This window comes from Capsicum annuum, chromosome 5, assembly GCF_002878395.1.
Source record: "Capsicum annuum cultivar UCD-10X-F1 chromosome 5, UCD10Xv1.1, whole genome shotgun sequence".
Classification (NCBI taxonomy): domain Eukaryota; kingdom Viridiplantae; phylum Streptophyta; class Magnoliopsida; order Solanales; family Solanaceae; genus Capsicum; species Capsicum annuum.
In genome coordinates, this window is record NC_061115.1 from 83,338,203 (window position 1) to 83,358,009 (window position 19,807).

At 38.5% G+C, this 19,807-nt stretch overlaps 1 protein-coding gene across 1 annotated transcript; it reads left to right on the forward strand.

Moving 5' to 3' along the window:
* Positions 1 to 805: 805 nt before the first annotated feature.
* LOC107870823 (formin-like protein 3) lies at positions 806 to 15,835 on the forward strand. The gene is made up of 6 exons (XM_047413077.1): positions 806 to 1,415; positions 2,875 to 3,640; positions 3,735 to 4,197; positions 4,284 to 4,486; positions 13,609 to 13,844; positions 14,758 to 15,835. The coding sequence occupies exons 1-6, from the start codon at positions 1,305 to 1,307 to the stop codon at positions 15,568 to 15,570; spliced, it is 2,592 nt and encodes an 863-aa protein (XP_047269033.1). The 5' UTR covers positions 806 to 1,304; the 3' UTR covers positions 15,571 to 15,835.
* The last annotated feature ends 3,972 nt before the right edge of the window (positions 15,836 to 19,807 follow it).

Consider the following 19,807-nt stretch of genomic DNA (forward strand, 5'->3'; position numbering starts at 1 on the left):
TCTTTTTTAATTGCTCTTGCGGTAGATTGTTTTTCTGGGTTAAATAATGTGATTATCCATTGTCTGACATCTTCCATATCTGCTTGTCGTAGCTCTTTTGAATTAGAGTAAATCATTTGATGATCTCTCGAATAATAGCTCCATATTGGGTTTCCATTAGTATAATTATTTGCTAGTTCTTGGATAATCGTAGCTAGTCTAATAAGTCGTTTATTTGCGTAGAAGTCAGGTATCTCAATTCTGGGTATCTCCGGTTGCTGTGTAATATCTTCTGGTATGATCATATCTCTAGTTAGTCCTATTTTTACAACTTGTATAACTGGTTTTATTTCGTCATATAGTATCTCTGCTGGATAAAAGGAAGTGAAAAAATTATTATTATTTTTTATGTAGTCATTTAATAACATGAGCAGTATTAAAAAAATGATAAGCTTCTTTTGATTTTATAAATTTGACAAGCTTTCTCCCCATCTAATAATGTTTGTTCACTATTAACTTAACACATATTTTAAATAATAATAAATAATAAGATAATTTTGCTATATCATCTTTTGAATATAATAATAAATTTGATGCATTGAAAAATGCACTAAATAATGAATAGTATTCAATATCAAAGGATATTATGGGCGCAAATTGATAAATTATTCAAAACTGAAAAAATATTGTTAGACATTTTTTTTAGTAATTTGAACAAACAAATATGGATGGAGAGAATAAATTGAAATAATTATTTTTAATTAATTGATGGAGTAAAATGAAACCCAAAGATATTGTTAAGAATTAAATAGGTTTAATGGAAAAAAGCATAAATAAAAATAAAAACGGACGAAATTCACACTCGTCTCTCTCTGTCTAACGTAGTTCTGTGCACGTTTCATTTGTCTCCGAAAAACATGAAAACATTCCAATGAACAAAAATTTCATGCCAAAATCTCACACAAAAAATCGAAAAAGCACCTACTTTTCCAAAAAAAATCTAAGGAAAACTCCCTTTTTGAAACCTTTGCAAATTTCTTAGACTTTCCCTGTATTAATATTGTTGCAAAGGCACCAAAAGGGTGGTGGGTTCCGTTTATTCATTTTGCAGCCTAAAATATTATATCTATTTATACAAACATAATATCCAATTTTATTATGTGTAAAAGATAGATTAATCTTCGTGTAGGTTACTCTGTTTCTATCTACAAAATTGAGGCCACAGGGCTTTGTTATTTGTTTGTGGGGCATATTCTTGAATGATAGCATATCAGATGAAATGAAAAACGCCAAAATATGGGATTGGAAGATTGATTTTACAATCAATGGGCATGAGAAGGATCAGCTCTGTATTTATTTTTGTTGTTTTTGTTTGTTTTTGGCCAGCCCCTAGTTCACAAGCGAATCAAAAGCTTCAACAGATAGATGAAGATACGGTATGAAATATAACTTCTCATTTCATACCATATTATTTTAATGAATACAAAGTTTTGATGCATATCATTGCGCAGAAAAATGTGTTAAAAGTATATGTAAGGCTAAAATATATGCATGTACAAATATGTATGTGTGTCATGAATTCATAATGGTAATTGTTGCTGCAACTTAACTCTTACTGTAATCCTTCGTGTCACAATTAGTAATTGTTTCTAACAATTCAGTCTTTCCATTTGAGCACAATGGCCTAGGCTGTGGCAGAGCTAGGTATTGAATTCCCTTTGTTGAAAAATATATGGTGCAAATAAGGAAAAATGATTTTTTGGGGTTATATATAAGTGGTTGAATTCCCTTGGCGTGAGAGAAAATTATTTTAAAGTGGCTAAAGGGGTTAAAAAATTGCTACTTTTTGAGTTCCCTAATATAAATTCCTGATTCTACTACTGGTCCTAGGACTATAAGAATTGATTGCGGCAGTGCTTTTATCTGCTGATACATCAATAATTGTTGAGTACTAAGACTTAAAAGTATTCCCCAGCTAATGAGAAAGTCATGCATTTTGTTCACAATCAAATGATTACTTAGGGGAGGGTATGACTGGTGTGCATCCAGTAGGAATTGAACCTACTAGTTCACCAAAACTGTGTTGATCACTTTAACTATTCTACTATTGATGCATTGGAGGAATCCTTTTACATGGTGAATAATCAAATTCAAATAAAAATGAAATCTCTAGGATAATCAATGCCATTTAGGAGGAATTAATGAAAGTACAGGACTGCTAGGAGACATATGCCATGGTTTCAGAAGTTTTTTCTCTTTGCGGAAGCCTAGTGATGTAACTACATAGGTTGGTTGTATCATTGCGGACTAAAACAACAAGAGATAAAGTTGTATTTAATAACGACAAAGAGAAAAACATCTAAACTGTGCACCTCTGAATTTGTGGCAATGCTTCTCATAGTATGAGGGAACTGGGAGATTATGTGAACTGTTTACTTTAGATTCATTGTATCAACGCAAGTGGTTTGTTTCATGAATATTTGATGATTTTTTTGTAACAGAATTTCTTACTAGGCTCAGAATATCTGTTGCTAGTTCTAACTTGATGTTTCCTCAAAACTAGTTGATCATGCAAGTCTATGTTTCCAAGCTAGTGATTTTAATCTTTTACTATTGCAGAGATTTTTGTTTTTTATGTTGTGCGGGTAACTATCAAAAGTAAAGTTTTTGTTGCAAATTACATGTGCCAGAAGCATGTGTTCTGGATTCAGGCGGTGAATGTAGGTTGACAAGTTATGTGCTCTAACATAGTTTTTGAGTTGGAAGTCATATGTTTTTAAGTTGTGAGAAGAAATCAAAGTTATCGTGTTCTTTAAGTAATAAAAGTTCATAGAAAATTCTTGTGCTGCCAATGTATATTTCTGGCATTATATTGATGAAGTATTCTGTTTACAGGCTGAGCAAATATGGATTCATTGCATGGAAGGATTATACAAGAATACAGAAAGTGCAAGCTTTCTGGATTTGTCTATTTATCAGGCAGCAACAGGAACTTATATTTTCTCAAAATCAGATATACCTTTGTTGAGAAAAAGAATCTTACAGGAGGCTATTAGTGATCTGCCTCCTGAAGCAAAGAAGATCCTTGGGGGGTGCTTAAAAAGGAAAAGTCTTCCTCTTCATGGTTCAGGCCGTCAGGCTGCATTCATTTCTTGGTTCGTCAAGTACCAAAAGCTTTTATCGCAATGGTCGTCCAGTGTTACTAGAAGGCACCTAAGAGAAAGAGAGATTAAAGATAAGCTAATACATGATCTTGCAGCTCCAATCCTTGCTCCATCTCCAGGCCATGCAGCAGTATCACCAATTCATGCTCCAGTGCCTTCTTTTGAAGGGCCCACGAAACCTCCTGCAAAGGCTCCAACACCTCAGTCTCCTGTCAATCCTCCAGCAAAGGCTCCAACACCTCCTACTCATGCCAACTCTTCTAAACCTTTGCCTGTCATTCCGCCTCCTGCTAAACCAAAAAATACTGGAACTAATTCTTCAGAAAATAATAATCAGAACAGGACTTATATTATTGCTGCTGTTTCTGGAGGTGTCGTGCTAGGAATTGCCCTTTTAGCTTTGTTATTAATACTATGTCTTACAAAAAGTAAAAAGAAAGAAACAAGTCCACAACATAGGAAAAGAGATGAGAAACCTCTTCTTAACCTTTGTTCAGGTAATCTGCAGGTATTTAATCATGAAGGTCAAAATTTTCAAATTGCATGTCTTTTTTCGTTATGCCGAATAATTTCTACATTTAATGTGGTCAGATTCTTCTCAGAAGTCTTCAAACATAGGAAGTTCAGCCAAGAAAGATTTCAAGAGTTCTTCTACTGTAAATAATCTTTTGGTGGCAGCTGGTTCTCATAATTCTTCAGAGGCAGAAGCTAAGACAGATGCACCTGTAAATGCATTACCACTTCCTCCAGGAAAATCTGTACCTCCAACCCCTAAACCACCACCTCCTCCTCCTCCTAAACCACCAGCTCCAAAACCGCCTCCACCTCCAATGGCTGCTTGCCCTCCTCCTAATCCACCAAAGCCTGGAAAGCCAGCAAATCGTTTACCCCTTGGAGTACATCGGAGGCGACATTCTTCTGGTGGTGAGCATACTGAACCATCTGATGATTCTGATGCTCCGAAGGCAAAATTAAAGCCATTTTTCTGGGACAAGGTTCTTGCTAATCCTGATCACTCAATGGTTTGGCACGACATCAAAGCCGGCTCATTCCAGTAAGATTTGCAGCAATCATCCTATATTGCACTTTGTTTCTGCAAGATGTCTAACTGCCTCCCTTTTTATAATGATTTTACTGCAGGTTTAATGAGGAGATGATGGAATCATTATTTGGTTATAACGCAGCAAATGCAGGCAAAAATGATGGCACGAAATCTTCTGCGTCTTTTGAAGCTACCCCACATTATATTCAGATAATTGATGCTAAGAAATCACAAAATTTAGCAATTATTCTTAAAGCCTTAAATGTGCCGACAGAAGAAGTTTGTAACGCTCTCAAGGAGGGTAATTCTTTCTCTTTCTCTCTGTTTTTCCCATGAGATCCACGAGAGTGTGATCTTGGTCTTTTGCATTAATAGCTAATGGGAATTGAAAATATTAAATTTATCACCAGGGAGAAGAGTGTGTCTAATCCAGTTTAATAACTCTATTTCGTAGCTATTGAAGTCTTTCAGCTTTGGCATGAATGTTTTTGACTGCCTTAAAAATGGAAGGGAAGAACAAGCAACATGGTCTGCACATAGATCTCCTTGTCAGTCCATTAGGAAACTGTTTGTCATTTACGTGAGTAATAAAGAAGTTTTATTTTACGAATTGCTTCTTGCATGGTGTTTGGAAGAATGAAAATCCCAGGGCGAAGTTTCAGAAGAAAGATTCAGTAAATGTTGGCAGTGCTACTTAAATACTCCTAGAAATTAGATGAAGCTGAAAACAAGGTCCCATTTCTAAGTGGAAAATAGAACTTGCTGGAAATTTTATAAAACAAACCTGGTAATTTTTTTTACTGTCCCCACTCCTTCCAAAAGAATGAAAATGGAAAAAGAATAAAGAATAGTCTATCAGTTATATAAGTATAACTCTGGCGGTAATAAATAACACTAGGTGATTTCTTCTCACATTTCCAAGCCTTTGTGGATAGAGTTACTCGGTACCTGTTTTGATGTCAGCTATGTACCTGGAATTAGTGGAGGTGCGCGCAAGCTGGCCCAGATACCACAGTTATATAAAAAAATATATATCTTTCATTGCTCAATCTGATATGTTTCACAAGAGAGTGGAAATTAACAACACATCTAGAAGACCCTGCAAAATTCTCTCGTAGTAGTCTGAGCCGTAGAGCGTGTTCAGTAAAGTGTTAATCCGGCCCTAAAAGGTTGAGACAGACCGTCGCTGAGACTGCCGCCGCTGAGGCAGTGTGGCCTCATCCTGGCCAACGTGCGATGGACGATCCGATGGACCGTCGAGTTTGCGACGGACCGTTGCTCGGACCGTCGCAACCAAGGCAATGTGTTCTTTTTCTGACCGGCGTGCGATGGACGATTCGACAGACCGTCAGACTGGCGACGGACCATCGCTTCGACCGTCGCAGCCCCTGTTCAGTAATTTTAAGACGTTTTTAAAAGGGCTTTTTGATCTTTCTCCCACTCTTTTGCAGCCCCTATTTATATCCGATCAAGGCTCACAACTTCATTTCTCATCTTCAACATCAAAAACTAGGGTTTCCTACAAATCAAAACCCTTCTTTCTTCTTCAAGAAAAATCAAGAGAAATTAAGAAATCAAGAATCTCTCCAAGAGCCTTCAAGAAAGAGTTTCCCTAAGGTATGCAAATGTTGATTCTTGGGTCCCTTTCATCCAAGAAGCTCAAGAACCCTTTTCTAAATTTCAAAGATCTTATGTTTATGAGTTTTCATGATTCATGTGAGTTGAAATTGATGTCCATGCTATTATCGAGTTTTAATTCATGTTTTGTTTATGAGGTTTCAAGCTTTGACCCTAGTATGTGATATTCATGTGATGTTCATGATAAACCCTTTTCAAGTTGCTTGCTAAGTGATGTGTTCACGTCAATTAAGTGTAGAAATTGTTGAATAAGCAAAGCATGCTCCCCATATTTGATAAAATGCTTATGTGAAAGAATTAGAGCCATTATAGCATGTGGACTAGAAATCCCCAATTGTGTGCAAACCCAGGCATTCCAAGTGTTTGTTGAAAAGCCTTAGTGAATGAATTGTGATATCATAGCATGAAATTCCCCAATTATGTGCTCTTCGATACGTGCTAAGACTTTAATACATGCTGAGTGTTTGATGTAAGACCTTGTTGAATGGAGTATGAGCCAATAGCATATCTCCCTATACTATCACATGTTTATGATTTCTAAATACTTGAAGAGATGCTTTAGTGATTGTGATGATGAATGAATGTCCATGGTCTTGATTATTCAAGAATGGTTATGTTTTACTTTTATGTTATCGAGTCCTGGGGGTATTTATACCCAACAAATTAGCTGCAGTCTAGAGCCCGTGTCAGTTTACTCGATAATCTCAGTTAATCCACAATTCTCAGAACTCAGTGAGTTATAGAACTCTGGACTCTCAAACAGATACAGAACTTAAGAAATCTCAGTAATCTCAGTATCGCCAGTATTCTAGCCTCAGTTCAGTACTCAGCTCAGATCTAGTAGTATTCAAGTGTTCAGTTCAGAACTCAGTATCATGCAGTCAGATGACGAGATTCAGCAGTATTCCGTCAGATACGGAACCAAGTGAATTCAGCGTAACTCAGTCAGGTCATTCGAGAAATATGATCAGTAAGAGATTCAGCTCAGTTTAAGTTCAGTTAAGAATCAGTTTAGAGTCTTTCAGTTGGGAGTAGGAGCTAGCACCGAGCGAGTGCAGGGATGGCGGCTCCCCATTAGAGAGGAAAGTCGTTAGGAGCAATCTGTGAACTCCAGAACTGGGTAGCCAGTGCAGGAGCAGGAGTCACCCATTAGAATAAGGCTTGACTATTATACTGCCTTAGGCTTGACTTCCTATGAGGGTCACCCGTTAGAGAGGCTTGACCAGAGTAGAGGTCTTTACCCGTGGCACGGTATTGACACTCTTCCAGCTGGAGTTACAGGTTGGATCCCACCAGTTCAGATTCGGGGCATGTCGGTTAAGTGAGCACTCTTGCAGTTACAATTTCAGTATTAGTCTTTAGAGTAGAACTCAGAAATCAGGACTGTCAGATACAGTCACCTATCTCAGTAAGGAACTCAGATAGTTCCATTGATTCATGGACCACCCACTAGATAGGCATGGTCTCACATAAAAAAATTCAGTATCAGTATTATGAGATCCAGAGATCACCCGTTAGATAGGCTTGATCTCAGTCTCAGATTCAGTTGAGTAATCTCATTATCAAATCCAAAGATCACCCCTTAGATAGGCTTGATCTTAGTCTCAGATTCAGTTGAGTAATCTCATTATCAGATCCAGAGATCACCCGTTAGATAGGCTTGATCTCAGTCTCAGATTCAGTTGAGTATTCTCATTATTAGATCCAGAGATCCTCCGCTAGATAGGTTCGATCTCAGATAAAATCTCTTCTTGTCATTGATAGTAGATTCAGGGATCATCCGTTAGAGAGGTTTGATCTCCGATTCAGTCAGCTGAGAGTAGCAACTTTTGAGTGCAGTCATTGATGTGAGTAGATTCAGTTAATGAACTCCAGTAACATCAGTTTCCGAGATCACTCGCTAGAGAGGACTGATCTCAACTCCAGTACTCGGTTATCAATATCTGGAGATTCAGTTGTTCAGTATCTCAGTATTAGTAGTGAGTTCAGATGACAGTAAAACGGTATCTGAGTTTCATTATTTCGAGTCATGATGATTTCAGTTATGATTTGTGCATTCATGCATGTGTTCTCATTCAGTACTCTCATGATTATTCAGTTAAGTAATTGTTCATGCATAAGCCCTTGCATTTAGCCTTACCTCATCTTCATACTCGGTACATTCCCGTACTGACGCATTTGCGCTATGGTGTTTTATTTGACACCATAGGTTCAGAGGAACGAGATCCAGAGTACCCTTACCAACTCAGTCCCAGTCAGCAGCTGTAGACGTAGCAGTGAGTCCTTTTCAGTCGAGGATATTCCTTATTTTATTATCGCATCAGATTTAGTTTATTTTCAGTAGACAGAGTTAGTTGGGGACATGTCCCATCAACTCCACAGTTTAGATAGTTTAGAGGTTTTTTGGATAGATTTATCAGTATTCAGTTTTCAGTTTCGAGTATTTTAGATGTTTTGAATCTTATGGCCAGTTTCCGCCAGTTTTCCTCATTTATTTCAGATATTATACAGTGCTCAGGTACAAATATCAGTAGAGGGTTAGCTTGTGGTCCTTCGGGATCATGAGCACCGTGTGACATTCCGGTTCTAGAAAATTGGGTCGTGACAAACTTGGTATCAGAGCCTAAGGTTCAATAGTGTCCTAGGGAGTCTGAAAAGCCGCATCTACTAGAGTCTTGTGCATGGCTGTGTTGCGCGCCACATTTATGTACAAGAGGCTATAAGATGTTTTTAGGAGCAGTTTCCCTTCTTTCAGTATTCATGTCGTGCGAGTGAGCATGAGATCGAGTTGATCCTCAGTCTAATTGATCTCTTTCTTCCATTTACAAAGTATGCCTCCTCGCAGAGATAATGTCCGTAGGGTTGATGACCAACCACCTCAGCCAGTAGATCCTGAGAATAAGAATGTGTCACATGCAGAGTTTCGAGCAGCTTTTCAGGCGCTAGCCCAAGCTGTGACAACTAGTGTTCAGAGAAACCGTCAGGCTGTGGCCCCACCTCAGCAAGATGGGGGTTCAGGCGCAGCCAAAATTAGAGATTTCATGAGAATGAGCCCTTTAGAATTCTTTGATTCAGTAGCAGGTGAGGACCCACAGCTTTATCTTGAGGAGGTGGGGAAGATTACCCAGATTATACATGTTTCTAAGGAGGAGAGTGTAGAGTTAGCGTCCTATAGGCTGAAGGATATTGCTCATGATTGGGTAGTGATGTGGAAGAAGAGTAGAGGGGAGGATGCAACTCCCGTGACTTGGCAGGAGTTTCAAGATGCCTTTCTAGATAAGTTTTTCCCGCTAGAGATGAGGGAAGCTAAGGTAGAAGAGTTCATGAACCTAAGGCAAGGCTCCATGACAGTGAAAGAGTATTGTCTTAAGTTTAACCAGTTAGCTTACTATGCCCCTGACTTGATAGCTGACCCTAGAGTGAGTATGAGTAAGTTTGTGACTGGTGTGTCCGGGTTGGTGTTGAAAGAGTGTAGAACCGGTATGCTCAATAGAGATATGAACCTTGCTAAGCTGATGATGCATGTGCAGCAGATTGAGGCAGATAAGATGAAAGAAAGAGAGAGAGTGAGTAAGAGAGCCAGAAAAGGTAGTCATGGTTTCTCTTAGGTAGAGTTCCAGGGTGGTAGCCGTTCTCAGCATAGTCAGAAGTTTTCAGTCCCAGCTCCATCCTCAGCTAGTGTACCCGCACCAAAGTTCGGGGATGTCAGTTATGATGCGGCGCTAGACCCCAAAGCCTAAAGTAGTGCTAGTGGTGTTCTTACCTATCCGCTTTGTGGAGAGTGTGGCAAGAGCCACCTAGGTGTGTGTAGAGCCGACAGTGATGTGTACTTTGGGTCTGGTAGGCCAGGTCACAGAATGCGAGAATGTAGAGTGCTAGCTTAAAGGGGTAGAGAGTTTCATCAATAGGGTGCCCCTTCCGGTGCCAGTAGTGGTCTGCATCAGAACAGACTTCATGCGCTTCAGACCCACCATGTTCAGGAAAGGTTCCCTGATATAGATTTGAGTATGTTATGAGTCCTTCATCTTTATGATATGCATTGTTAGATCCTTTGCTACTATTTTGAGCTTATATGTCAGCATGAGTCATGCATTAGTTTCAGATCTCAGTCGGTGAATCATGACCTACTTCGTAGGTGCCTCGTGCACCGCCCCAGTATTTCAGCGAAGTGTGTTTAGAGGGACATAGAGTTACAAGGGGGAGATACCCCATAATATTGCAATGCTTTCATGTCCTTAAACTCATTCAGTTGCATGTTCAAACTTTCCTTATGAAGTTAACATCAGTTATCATTGCATAGCCATTCATGCCTTCGAGAGTCAGTACAGTCAAACATTCATGCATTAGCTATGCATGTTCAGTAGAAAGAGTTCAGTTTTTCAGTGTACTCAGTTATGCATTTATGAGAGCAACTCAGTTACGGATCCATGCATCAGATATGCATGTCTATTATGAGAATTCAGCTTATGAGTAGCTTCAGTCGAGTATTCCATGCATCAGATATGCGTGTCCAGTATGAGAGCTCAGTATATCAGTAGTTCCAGTTGCATGATCATGTTTTAGATGCTCTCGTTCTTTGAGTAAGTTCAGTTGATCAGTGTTCTTAGCCTATCAAACGACATTCGAGGATGAATGTTTCCAAAGGGGAGATATTGTAAGACCCCGCAAAATTCTCTCGTAGTCTGAGCCTTAGAGCGTGTTTAGTAAAGTGTTAATCCGGCCCTAGAAGGTTGAGAAGTGTCTTCCCAAGTGAAAAGTATTTTGAACCATGTAGAATTTTCCTAATATCGAACTTTTGTCATGTAGAGCACTGAATAAGTTTTCCATTGATACCAATTTCGTTAAAATCCAACATCGGACGAGAAAGTTATAACCGTTTTACTAAGAGCTATCGAAACCGCCCAGGTGCGACGGACAGGTTGACAGACCGGCAAGCTTGCGACGGACTATCGCCCAGACCATCGTAACCAAGGCAGTAACTCCCTTTTCTGGCCCAAGTGCGACGGCCAGGACGACGAACCGTCAAGGCTGCGACGGACCGTCGCTGAGACTGTCGCCGCTGAGGCAGTGTGGCCTCATCCTGGCCAACGTGCGATGGACGATCCGATGGACTGTCGAGTTTGCGACGGACCATTGCTCGGACCGTCGCAACTAAGGCAATGTGTTCTTTTTCTGACCGACGTGCGACGAACGATCCGACGGACCGTCAGACTAGTGACGGACCTTCGCTTCGACCATCACTTCGACCGTCGCAGCCTCTGTTCAGTAATTTTAAGACGTTTTTAAAAGGGCTTTTTGATCTTTCTCCCACTCTTTTCAGCCCCTATTTATATCCGATCAAGGCTCACAACTTCATTTCTCATCTTCAACATCAAAAACTAGGGTTTCCTACAAATCAAAACCATTCTTTCTTCTTTAAGAAAAATCAAAAGAAATTAAGAAATCAAGAATCTCTCCAAGAGCCTTCAAGAAAGAGTTTCCCTAAGGTATGCAGATGTTGATTCTTGGGTCCCTTTCATCCAAGAAGCTCAAGAACCCTTTCCTAAATTTCAAAGATCTTATGTTTATGAGTTTTCATGATTCATGTGAGTTGAAATTGATGTTCATGCTATTATCGAGTTTTAATTCATATTTTGTTTATGAAGTTTCAAGCTTTGACCCTAGTATGTGATATTTATATGATGTTCATGATAAACCCTTTTCAAGTTGCTTGTTAAGTGATGTGTTCACGTCAATTAAGTGTAGAAATTGTTGAATAAGCAAAGCATGCTTCCCATATGTTTGATAAAATGCTTATATGAAAGAATTAGAGCCATTATAGCATGTGGACTAGAAATCCCCAATTGCGTGCAAACTCATGCATGCCAAGTGTTTGTTGAAAAGCCTTAGTGAATGAATTGTGATATGATAGCATGAAATTCCCCAATTATGTACTCTTCGATACATGCTAAGACTTTAATACATGCCGAGTGTTTGATGTAAGACCTTGTTGAATGGAGTATGAGCCAATAGCATGTCTCCCTATACTATCACATGTTTATGATTTCTAAATACTTGAAGAGATGCTTTAGTGATTGTGATGGTGAATGAATGTCCATGGTCTTGATTATTCAAGAATGGTTATGTTTTACTTTTATGTTTCGAGTCCTGGGGGTATTTATACCCGACAAATTAGCTACAGTCTAGATCTCGTGTCAGTTTCCTCGATAATCTCAGTTAAGCCACGATTCTCAGAACTCAGTGAGTTATAGAACTCTGTACTCTCAGACAGATACAGAACTTAAGAAATCTCGATAATCTCAGTATCGCTAGTATTCTAGCCTCAGTTCAGTACTCAGCTCAGATTTAGTAGTATTCAAGTGTTCAGTTCGGGACTTAGTATCATGCAGTCAGATAACAAAATTCAGTAGTATTCTGTCAGATACGAAACCAAGTGAATTCAGCGTAACTCAGTCTGGTCATTCGAGAAATATGATAAGTAACAGATTCAGCTCAGTTTAAGTTCAGTTAAGAATCAGTTTAGAGTCTTTCAGTTGGGAGTAGGAGCTAGCATCGAGCGAGTGCAGGGATAGTAGATCCTCCGCTAGATAGGTTCGATCTCAGATAAAATCTCTTTTTATCATTGATAGTAGATTCAGGGATCATCTGTTAGAGAGGTTTGATCTCCGATTCAGTCAGCTGAGAGTAGCAAGTTCAGAGTGCAGTCATTGATGTGAGTAGATTCAGTTAATTAGCTCCAGTAACATCAGTTTCCGAGATCACTCGCTAGAGAGAACTGATCTCAACTCTAGTACTTGGTTATCAATATCAGGAGATTCAGTTGTTCAGTAGCTCGGTATTAGTAGTGAGTTCAGATGACAGTAAAGTCGAGTTTCAGTATTTCGAGTCATGATGATTTTAGTTATGATTTGTGCATTCATGCATGTGTTCTCATTCAGTACTCTCATGATTATTCAGTTAAGTAATTGTTCATGCATAAGCTCTTGCATTTAGCCTTACCTCATCTTCATACTCGGTACATTCCCGTACTGACGCATTTGCGCTATGGTGTTTTATTTGACACCATAGGTTCAAAGGAACGAGATCCAAAGTACCCTTAGCAGCTCAGTCCCAGTCAGCAGCAGTAGACGTAGCAATGTGTCCTTTTCAGTCGAGGATGATCCTTATTTTATTATCGCATCAGATTTAGTTTATTTTCAGTAGACGGAGTTAGTTGGGGACATGTCCCATCAACTCCACAGTTCAGACAGTTTCGAGACTTTTCGGATAGATGTATCAGTATTCAATTTTCAGTTTCGAGTATTTTAGATGTTTTGAACCTTATGCCAGTTTCCTCCAGTTTTTCGCATTTATTTCTGATATTATGCAGTGCACAGGTACAGATATCAGTAGAGGGTTAGCTTGTGGTCCTTCGGGATCATGAGCACCGTGTGACGTTCCGGTTCTAGAAAATCGGGTCGTTACAACATCCCACCATGCAATGCTTATGGTTATAAGTGAATTTAGAAACTATAGAATTACATATTTGTTATGGTTGTGTCTGGTGCTTGCCTGGTACTCTTCTTGTAGAGTACTAACTGAAGTTTCATGATGTGAGAATTTTTAATGTCACGTTGGTAGACTTGAGTTGGTATATCATTTTATCTTGTGGAAAAAGATTGCTGACTGCTGATGGATACTCCAACTTACTTCTTGCTAATGTCTATGAATTTTCACTAGTCTTTATTTTTATTTTATCAAGTACGTTTCAGCGACTTACTTGCAAAAGCCTGCTTATCTTATCAGGTAATAAACTGTCTCCTGAACTTATTCAAGCTTTATCAAAGTTGGCACCAACAACAGATGAAGAACTCAAACTTCGATTATATTGCGGGGAAATTTCTCAGCTTGGTCCTGCTGAAAGGTTTCTCAAATCCCTGGTTGAAATTCCCTTTGCCTTCAAACGGATGGAAGCCTTGTTGCTCATGAGTTGTCTTCAGGAAGATGTTTTTTCTATTAAAGAGTCATTTGAAACTCTGGAGGTAAATCTTTGAATTCTAAGTCATTCATACCTTAGGTATTGCAGCGTAGTATGGAAATTCTCTGTTATTCTGCTGCAACTCGGTCCAACCATACCATCTGACATAAATTCTAGGAAGAGTTAAGAAAAAAAGTCAAATAAGCATCGTCTGTTGGCTACGTATCACGAGATTGATCTCGCCTATCCATCTGTAAAAGTTTGTTTCTGCATTTCCCAAGATCATAGTTAAAGTAAAAGAAAAAGAAAGAGAAGAGAAGCTGAATTTGTCTTAGATAAATAGTGCTGAAAAACATAGATAAGTGTCCAGGATTTTTTTGATTGAAAGATACCCTTTCTTAGTAATCATGATGAACTGAAATCAAGTCCAGTTAGTTGGACTTTCCAGAGTTTCTCTGCTTATATCTTGAGTGTCTTTGTATATCGGGCCTATCTACCCGACAAACGTAGGGGTAAGATCTCGTGCATCCTACCCTCCCTAGTCTCCACTCGTGGGACTGCACTGAGTATGTTGTTGTTGTTACATTGAGTGTCTCACAATCGTTAATAACAGAAATTTTTTGCTATTGCAAGTGGTCATTTTAATCAATTGTGAAATTCAGTAGCTTAATATAAAACAATTGTACTGTCAATTCAAACCGGTAACCTGTAATACTGTGTCAAAGGTCATTTCAAACTCATGACCTGCTACCTGAATGAGGATGGTGCTGGATCTTCTTTACATCAAAGGAAGTCATTTCAATCATAATCTAGCCATATATACGTAGGAAATTTGGCTATTTTACTCTCCGTTCATGGTTAAATAAATGAGCTTTTGGTACATTGTTCTCTAGTAGCTTTTTCTTATCACATGGTAGATGGCATTAATTCATTATTAAAACTTGCAGATGGCATTAATTCATTATTAAAACTTGCAGGTGGCATGCCAGGAGCTGAGAAAGAGCAGACTCTTCCTGAAACTTCTAGAAGCAGTTCTTAAAACTGGAAACCGCATGAACGATGGCACTTACCGTGGTGGCGCACAGGCATTCAAGCTTGATACGCTGTTGAAACTCTCTGATGTTAAAGGAACTGATGGCAAAACCACACTTCTGAACTTTGTCGTTCAGGAAATTATCCGATCAGAAGGATTAAGAGCAGCACGCAAGTTAAGGGAGAGCGAAAGCTTGCCAAGTATAGCACTAGAAGATATTGTCGAGGATGCTTCTCGGGACTCAGTTGATGACCACCGTAACCTTGGTCTCCAGGTGGTTTCTGGTCTAAGCAATGAGCTTGAGAATGTAAGAAAAGCAGCACTTATAGATGGTGAGAATTTAAGTGCATCTGTCTCCAAACTTGGCAAGTCACTAATGAAAACCAAAAGGTTCCTGGACACTGACATGAAAAGTTTGGCGGAAGAGAGTAAGTTCCGTGATACACTCATGAATTTTATGCAACACACAGACGATGAGATCAAGTGGATACAAGAAGAAGACAAAAGGATAATGGCTTTGGTGAAGAGTACAGGAGACTACTTCCATGGAACTGCAGGAAAGGACGAAGGCTTGCGACTCTTCATCATTGTTCGTGATTTCTTAATTATGTTGGACAAGTCATGTACATCGTTGAGAAAATCAACCAAGCTGCCGGTAAACACCCCTAAAAAAGGAGCACTAACTGTATCACCTTCCCAGGAATCCCATTCAGATTCTCTGCCAGATGTTCATCAACGACTATTTCCTGCAATCTAGGAGCGACGGATGGATGATGATTTTAGTTCAGGTGATGAGAGTCCATCCCAATAGCTATTGGTTCAGAACGGATGAACTAAGACGCTCTTTTTTTTTCGATGCTCTTCAGAAAATATATACTTCTTGTTTTGTAGTCACCCATTTTTCATAAATATACAATCAATGCTTTCGGCCCTGTGAAATGGCAAAAGTTACAGAATTCTTTTCTATATATCAATCAATCAACTATATATGGTCAACCCCAAATACTAAAGTCTCTTCTCCATTATTATGAGTTTTTCTAGTATAAAGTTGAGAGACGTAAGGAAGATGGCCCATTTTGTAAAACTTGTGGTTTTTAGCTTTTATTCCAATTTCAACTTCTTTTTCCTGGCTGATATACCTCCATGATCAGTGAGTTTTCTCGTTCCTAAGTAAAATATTTTGCAGCCTGTGAGTTTTTTTCGGATTATGCAATGGTGGGCTCTACTCCTATGTGTATGGTCCGAACTACAACCTCCAAGTTTGTAAAATGCATGCTTTCATGGGTCTGAGCTGAGAATTGTTTTGTCATCTTTTTATTTATATTTGCCAATTTTAAAAGCGGTAGGAAAGGACCTTAAAATATTGGATGGTTGTTCCAATATGTATACTAGTCTCATTCTACACAGTTATCTCAATTAGTTATTGCTGTTTCATTGATTGTGGTGCTTAACCGGTTAGTGTAGTTGGTTAGTGAAGTTGTTAGGCAGTTAGTCAGTTGTGCTTAGCTTCCAGTGAGTTGGCAATGAGCTAAGATATTTCTTAGCTCAATTGCTTCGTCTATAAATAGCAGTGGCATTGCATTGTACAGTGACAGTTCTGAGAAATAAATTTTCTTGCTTCTCTTCTTTGTTTTCTCTGCATCCTTCAATGGATGTAAAAGCTGGATTGCTTGTTTTCACATGGCATTAGAGCCATTGAGCCTTGCATTAAGAAGATTTAGATTCCTTCTCATCTGGTAACTCTGCTTTTTTTTTTTCCTGGACTATTGTTCGACCTTCAGTTTTTTGTGGAGCTTCGATATTTTCTTCGCACAAAACTAGCTGAGTATACTATGGCGCCTATCAAAATTAATCACAATGATCCACTTTACATTAGTGCTTCGGATAGCTCGAGCATCGTACTCGTGCCTATCAAGTTAGTTGGATCTGAAAATTATAGTTTGTGGAGTTGATCGATGAGCATTGATCGATGAGCATTGCTTTTCTAAGAAAGAGAAAGTATGGATTTTTCACTGGAGCTTGCAGCAAGGAATTGTACAGGGATGAACTTCATGAACAGTGGGAAACATGTAATGCTATTATACTTTCCTGAATATAGTGGGTGAAGATTTACTCTGCAACATTGTGTATGCTACAAGTGCCTTTGCAGTTTGGGAGGATCTCAAGGAGCAACTTGATAGGGTGAATCGTATGCGCATTTACCAATTGCATCGAGAAATTAACACGCTTTCTCAATGTACTGACTCCGTCTCAGTTTATTTTACGAAACATAAAAGCTTGTGGAGTGAATATGAGGTCTTAGTCCCAAATCTTAGTTGTGACTGCCTAAATGTAAGGAGCATGTAGATCATTTGTACTCGTTGAGATTGCTCCAGTTTTTTAGTTGCCTGAATTAGTCATATTGTTAGGCTCACAGACAAATTTTGCTGAAGAGAGTGACTCCCACTATTAACCAAGCATATGCTATGATTATAGAAGATGAAATTCATCATTTATCTTGTATGATTGTTGTGCACGAAAAATTGAAACCAATGGATCTGCAGGTGAATTGAAGTCATAATTTTGGACAAGGGAGTTCAAATTATAGAGGAAGGAGGTGTGAATATTGTCATTTCACAGGTCACACCAAGGAATATTGTTACAAACTAATAGGTTACCCTACTGATTGGAAGAAAGTGAAGAAATTAGGCTACAATGCTAGCAATAATAAGTCTTATGTTGGTGGGCATAACATTGTAGGACATGGTCACGACTACCTTGGTAATTGTGGAATGTAGTCACACATTAACCCTGCATAATCCCATAGTGCAAATGTGGTGACTGGACAACCTGATGTGGCTAGCACTAGTCAAGAGATGAATCATCCATAAGTGGCTAAGGGTCACATATTCACTGAAGGAGAACACAATCAAATTCTGAACATGTTGACAAATGATACTAAGGAAATCAAACAAGTCAACATGACAGGTATTACTACTTGTTTTTATCCAAAAATTATTCTCAGAGTTAGATTGTGGATTCAGGTGCTATACATCATGTATCTACAAGAAGGGATAGGTTGAAGGGTGGCAAAGGTTTGTTTCAATATCACAAGGACAAGTTACATTTACCCACTGGAGCTAAAGTAGACATATCACACACTAGAGAATCCTACATATTTGGAGATAAACTAATTAAAGATATTCTTTTTGTCCTGGAGTTGAAGCTTAATCTGCTATTTGTAGCTAAAGTAACCAAGAAGTTGTCTTGTTTTGTTTCCTTTTACGCTAATTCCTGTGTATTTCAGCATGTAATACCCCACATTTTGGACTAGAATGAAAATCCTTCATTCCTATGCGTGGATGTTTCAAAAGCCTCAAATCATATATAAATTTAGTGTGTTAATCAATTATGTAGTGTGGGAATCTATTTGAGCATGAATTTAGATCATAAAGGTCTCCTAACTCAAGTACAAGTTGAAAGTTTTCCTATCATTCAAGTTTTAGTGAGAGTCAAAACTTGGGTCAACTTCAACCGACCATAACTTGTTGTATATGAAGAACTGGGTGGTTTACTATATATCAAATAAAATCTCTTTGAATTAGCTTTCCAACCATACCAATTTCTCCTAAATCTGATATCGAAGAAAAGAGTTATGCCGATTTTACTCCAGCATGTCAGGCTGGAAATAGTGTGACGACATTCGTGATAGCCTATCATATTTGTGACGCCCTATCACGAAGGTCGTCATCCTTAGGCAGAAACCAGCTCCCAATTGACGACATTTGTGATAGCCTATAACGTTTGTGATGCCCTATCATGAAGGTCGTCAGCCTTAGGTAGAAACCAGCCCCTAAGTGACGACATTCGTGATAGCTTATCACATTTGTGATGCCCTATCACAAAGGTCGTCAGCTATGATTTTCAGCAACTGGGAAATTATTTTATAAGGGTATTTTGGTCTTTTCCTTCACCTTTTACGACTTATAACCCTAAAGAAGCATAATTTTCCCCCTTTTTCTTCAGTTAAGCATCTTAAAAACCCTCTCTTACACTCTCAACAACAAGATTAGGGTTTCCATCAAACTCATCTCTCAAAAGCAAGATTCAAGCCTTTTTCCAAGATAATCAAGAATTGAATTTCCTAATCTAAGAACTCTCCATCAAATCATCAAGTTTTCCTTTCTAAGGTATGCGTGTGTTAATTCATGGACTCCTTTCGTCCATAAAGTTCAAGAACCCTTTTTTTTAAAAAAATTATGTATTATGGTTTTCATGTTATGAATGGATTGTTGATCACATTTATGTTTTGAATGATGCCAAGATAGAATCTTTATGTGTTATTATGAATTTATGACATCATATGAGTTGAAAACATGTAAGATTGATTACTTATGATGAGTAATTGTATGATTTACACCTATGCCTAAGTTGTGCATGTAAGGTGTTTGATAAAATACCTAAGAAACTAGAAATCATGCATTATAGCTAAATTGTGACTAAGGGAAGGATTCATGATAGGCCTCTATGATTCAATGTTATCGATGTTGATAATGTGTCTTGTGAAAACTATTGGATTACTCATGAACTAGTCTTATGGAATTATGCTATGCTTACTTGCAAAACCCACTCATGTATAAGATGTAGAATACCCATGTACTTTATGAAATTCCCTAAGTTATGATATTATGGATTGTGGCTGTAATATGTAATGAGCATGATACTGAAAGCTATGCAAGTATATAAATGTTGTATGAATTCGCCTCCATGAAATAGATTGTTGAGAACCATGCTTAGTATGAAATCCCTTATTTATGATATTGTGGATTATGGACTCTACTCTTATGATCAAGTCAGTCATGTGTGTCAGTTTCCTTCCATCGAGTCTTGAGGGTACTTGTACCCAAAAAATATAGTTGTGTGCCTAGGGCCATGTCATGTTTTCACGATACTCTCAGTCAAGCCATGATCTATTGAAATCAGTCAGTCATGTAACTCAGGATAACCTAGTAATC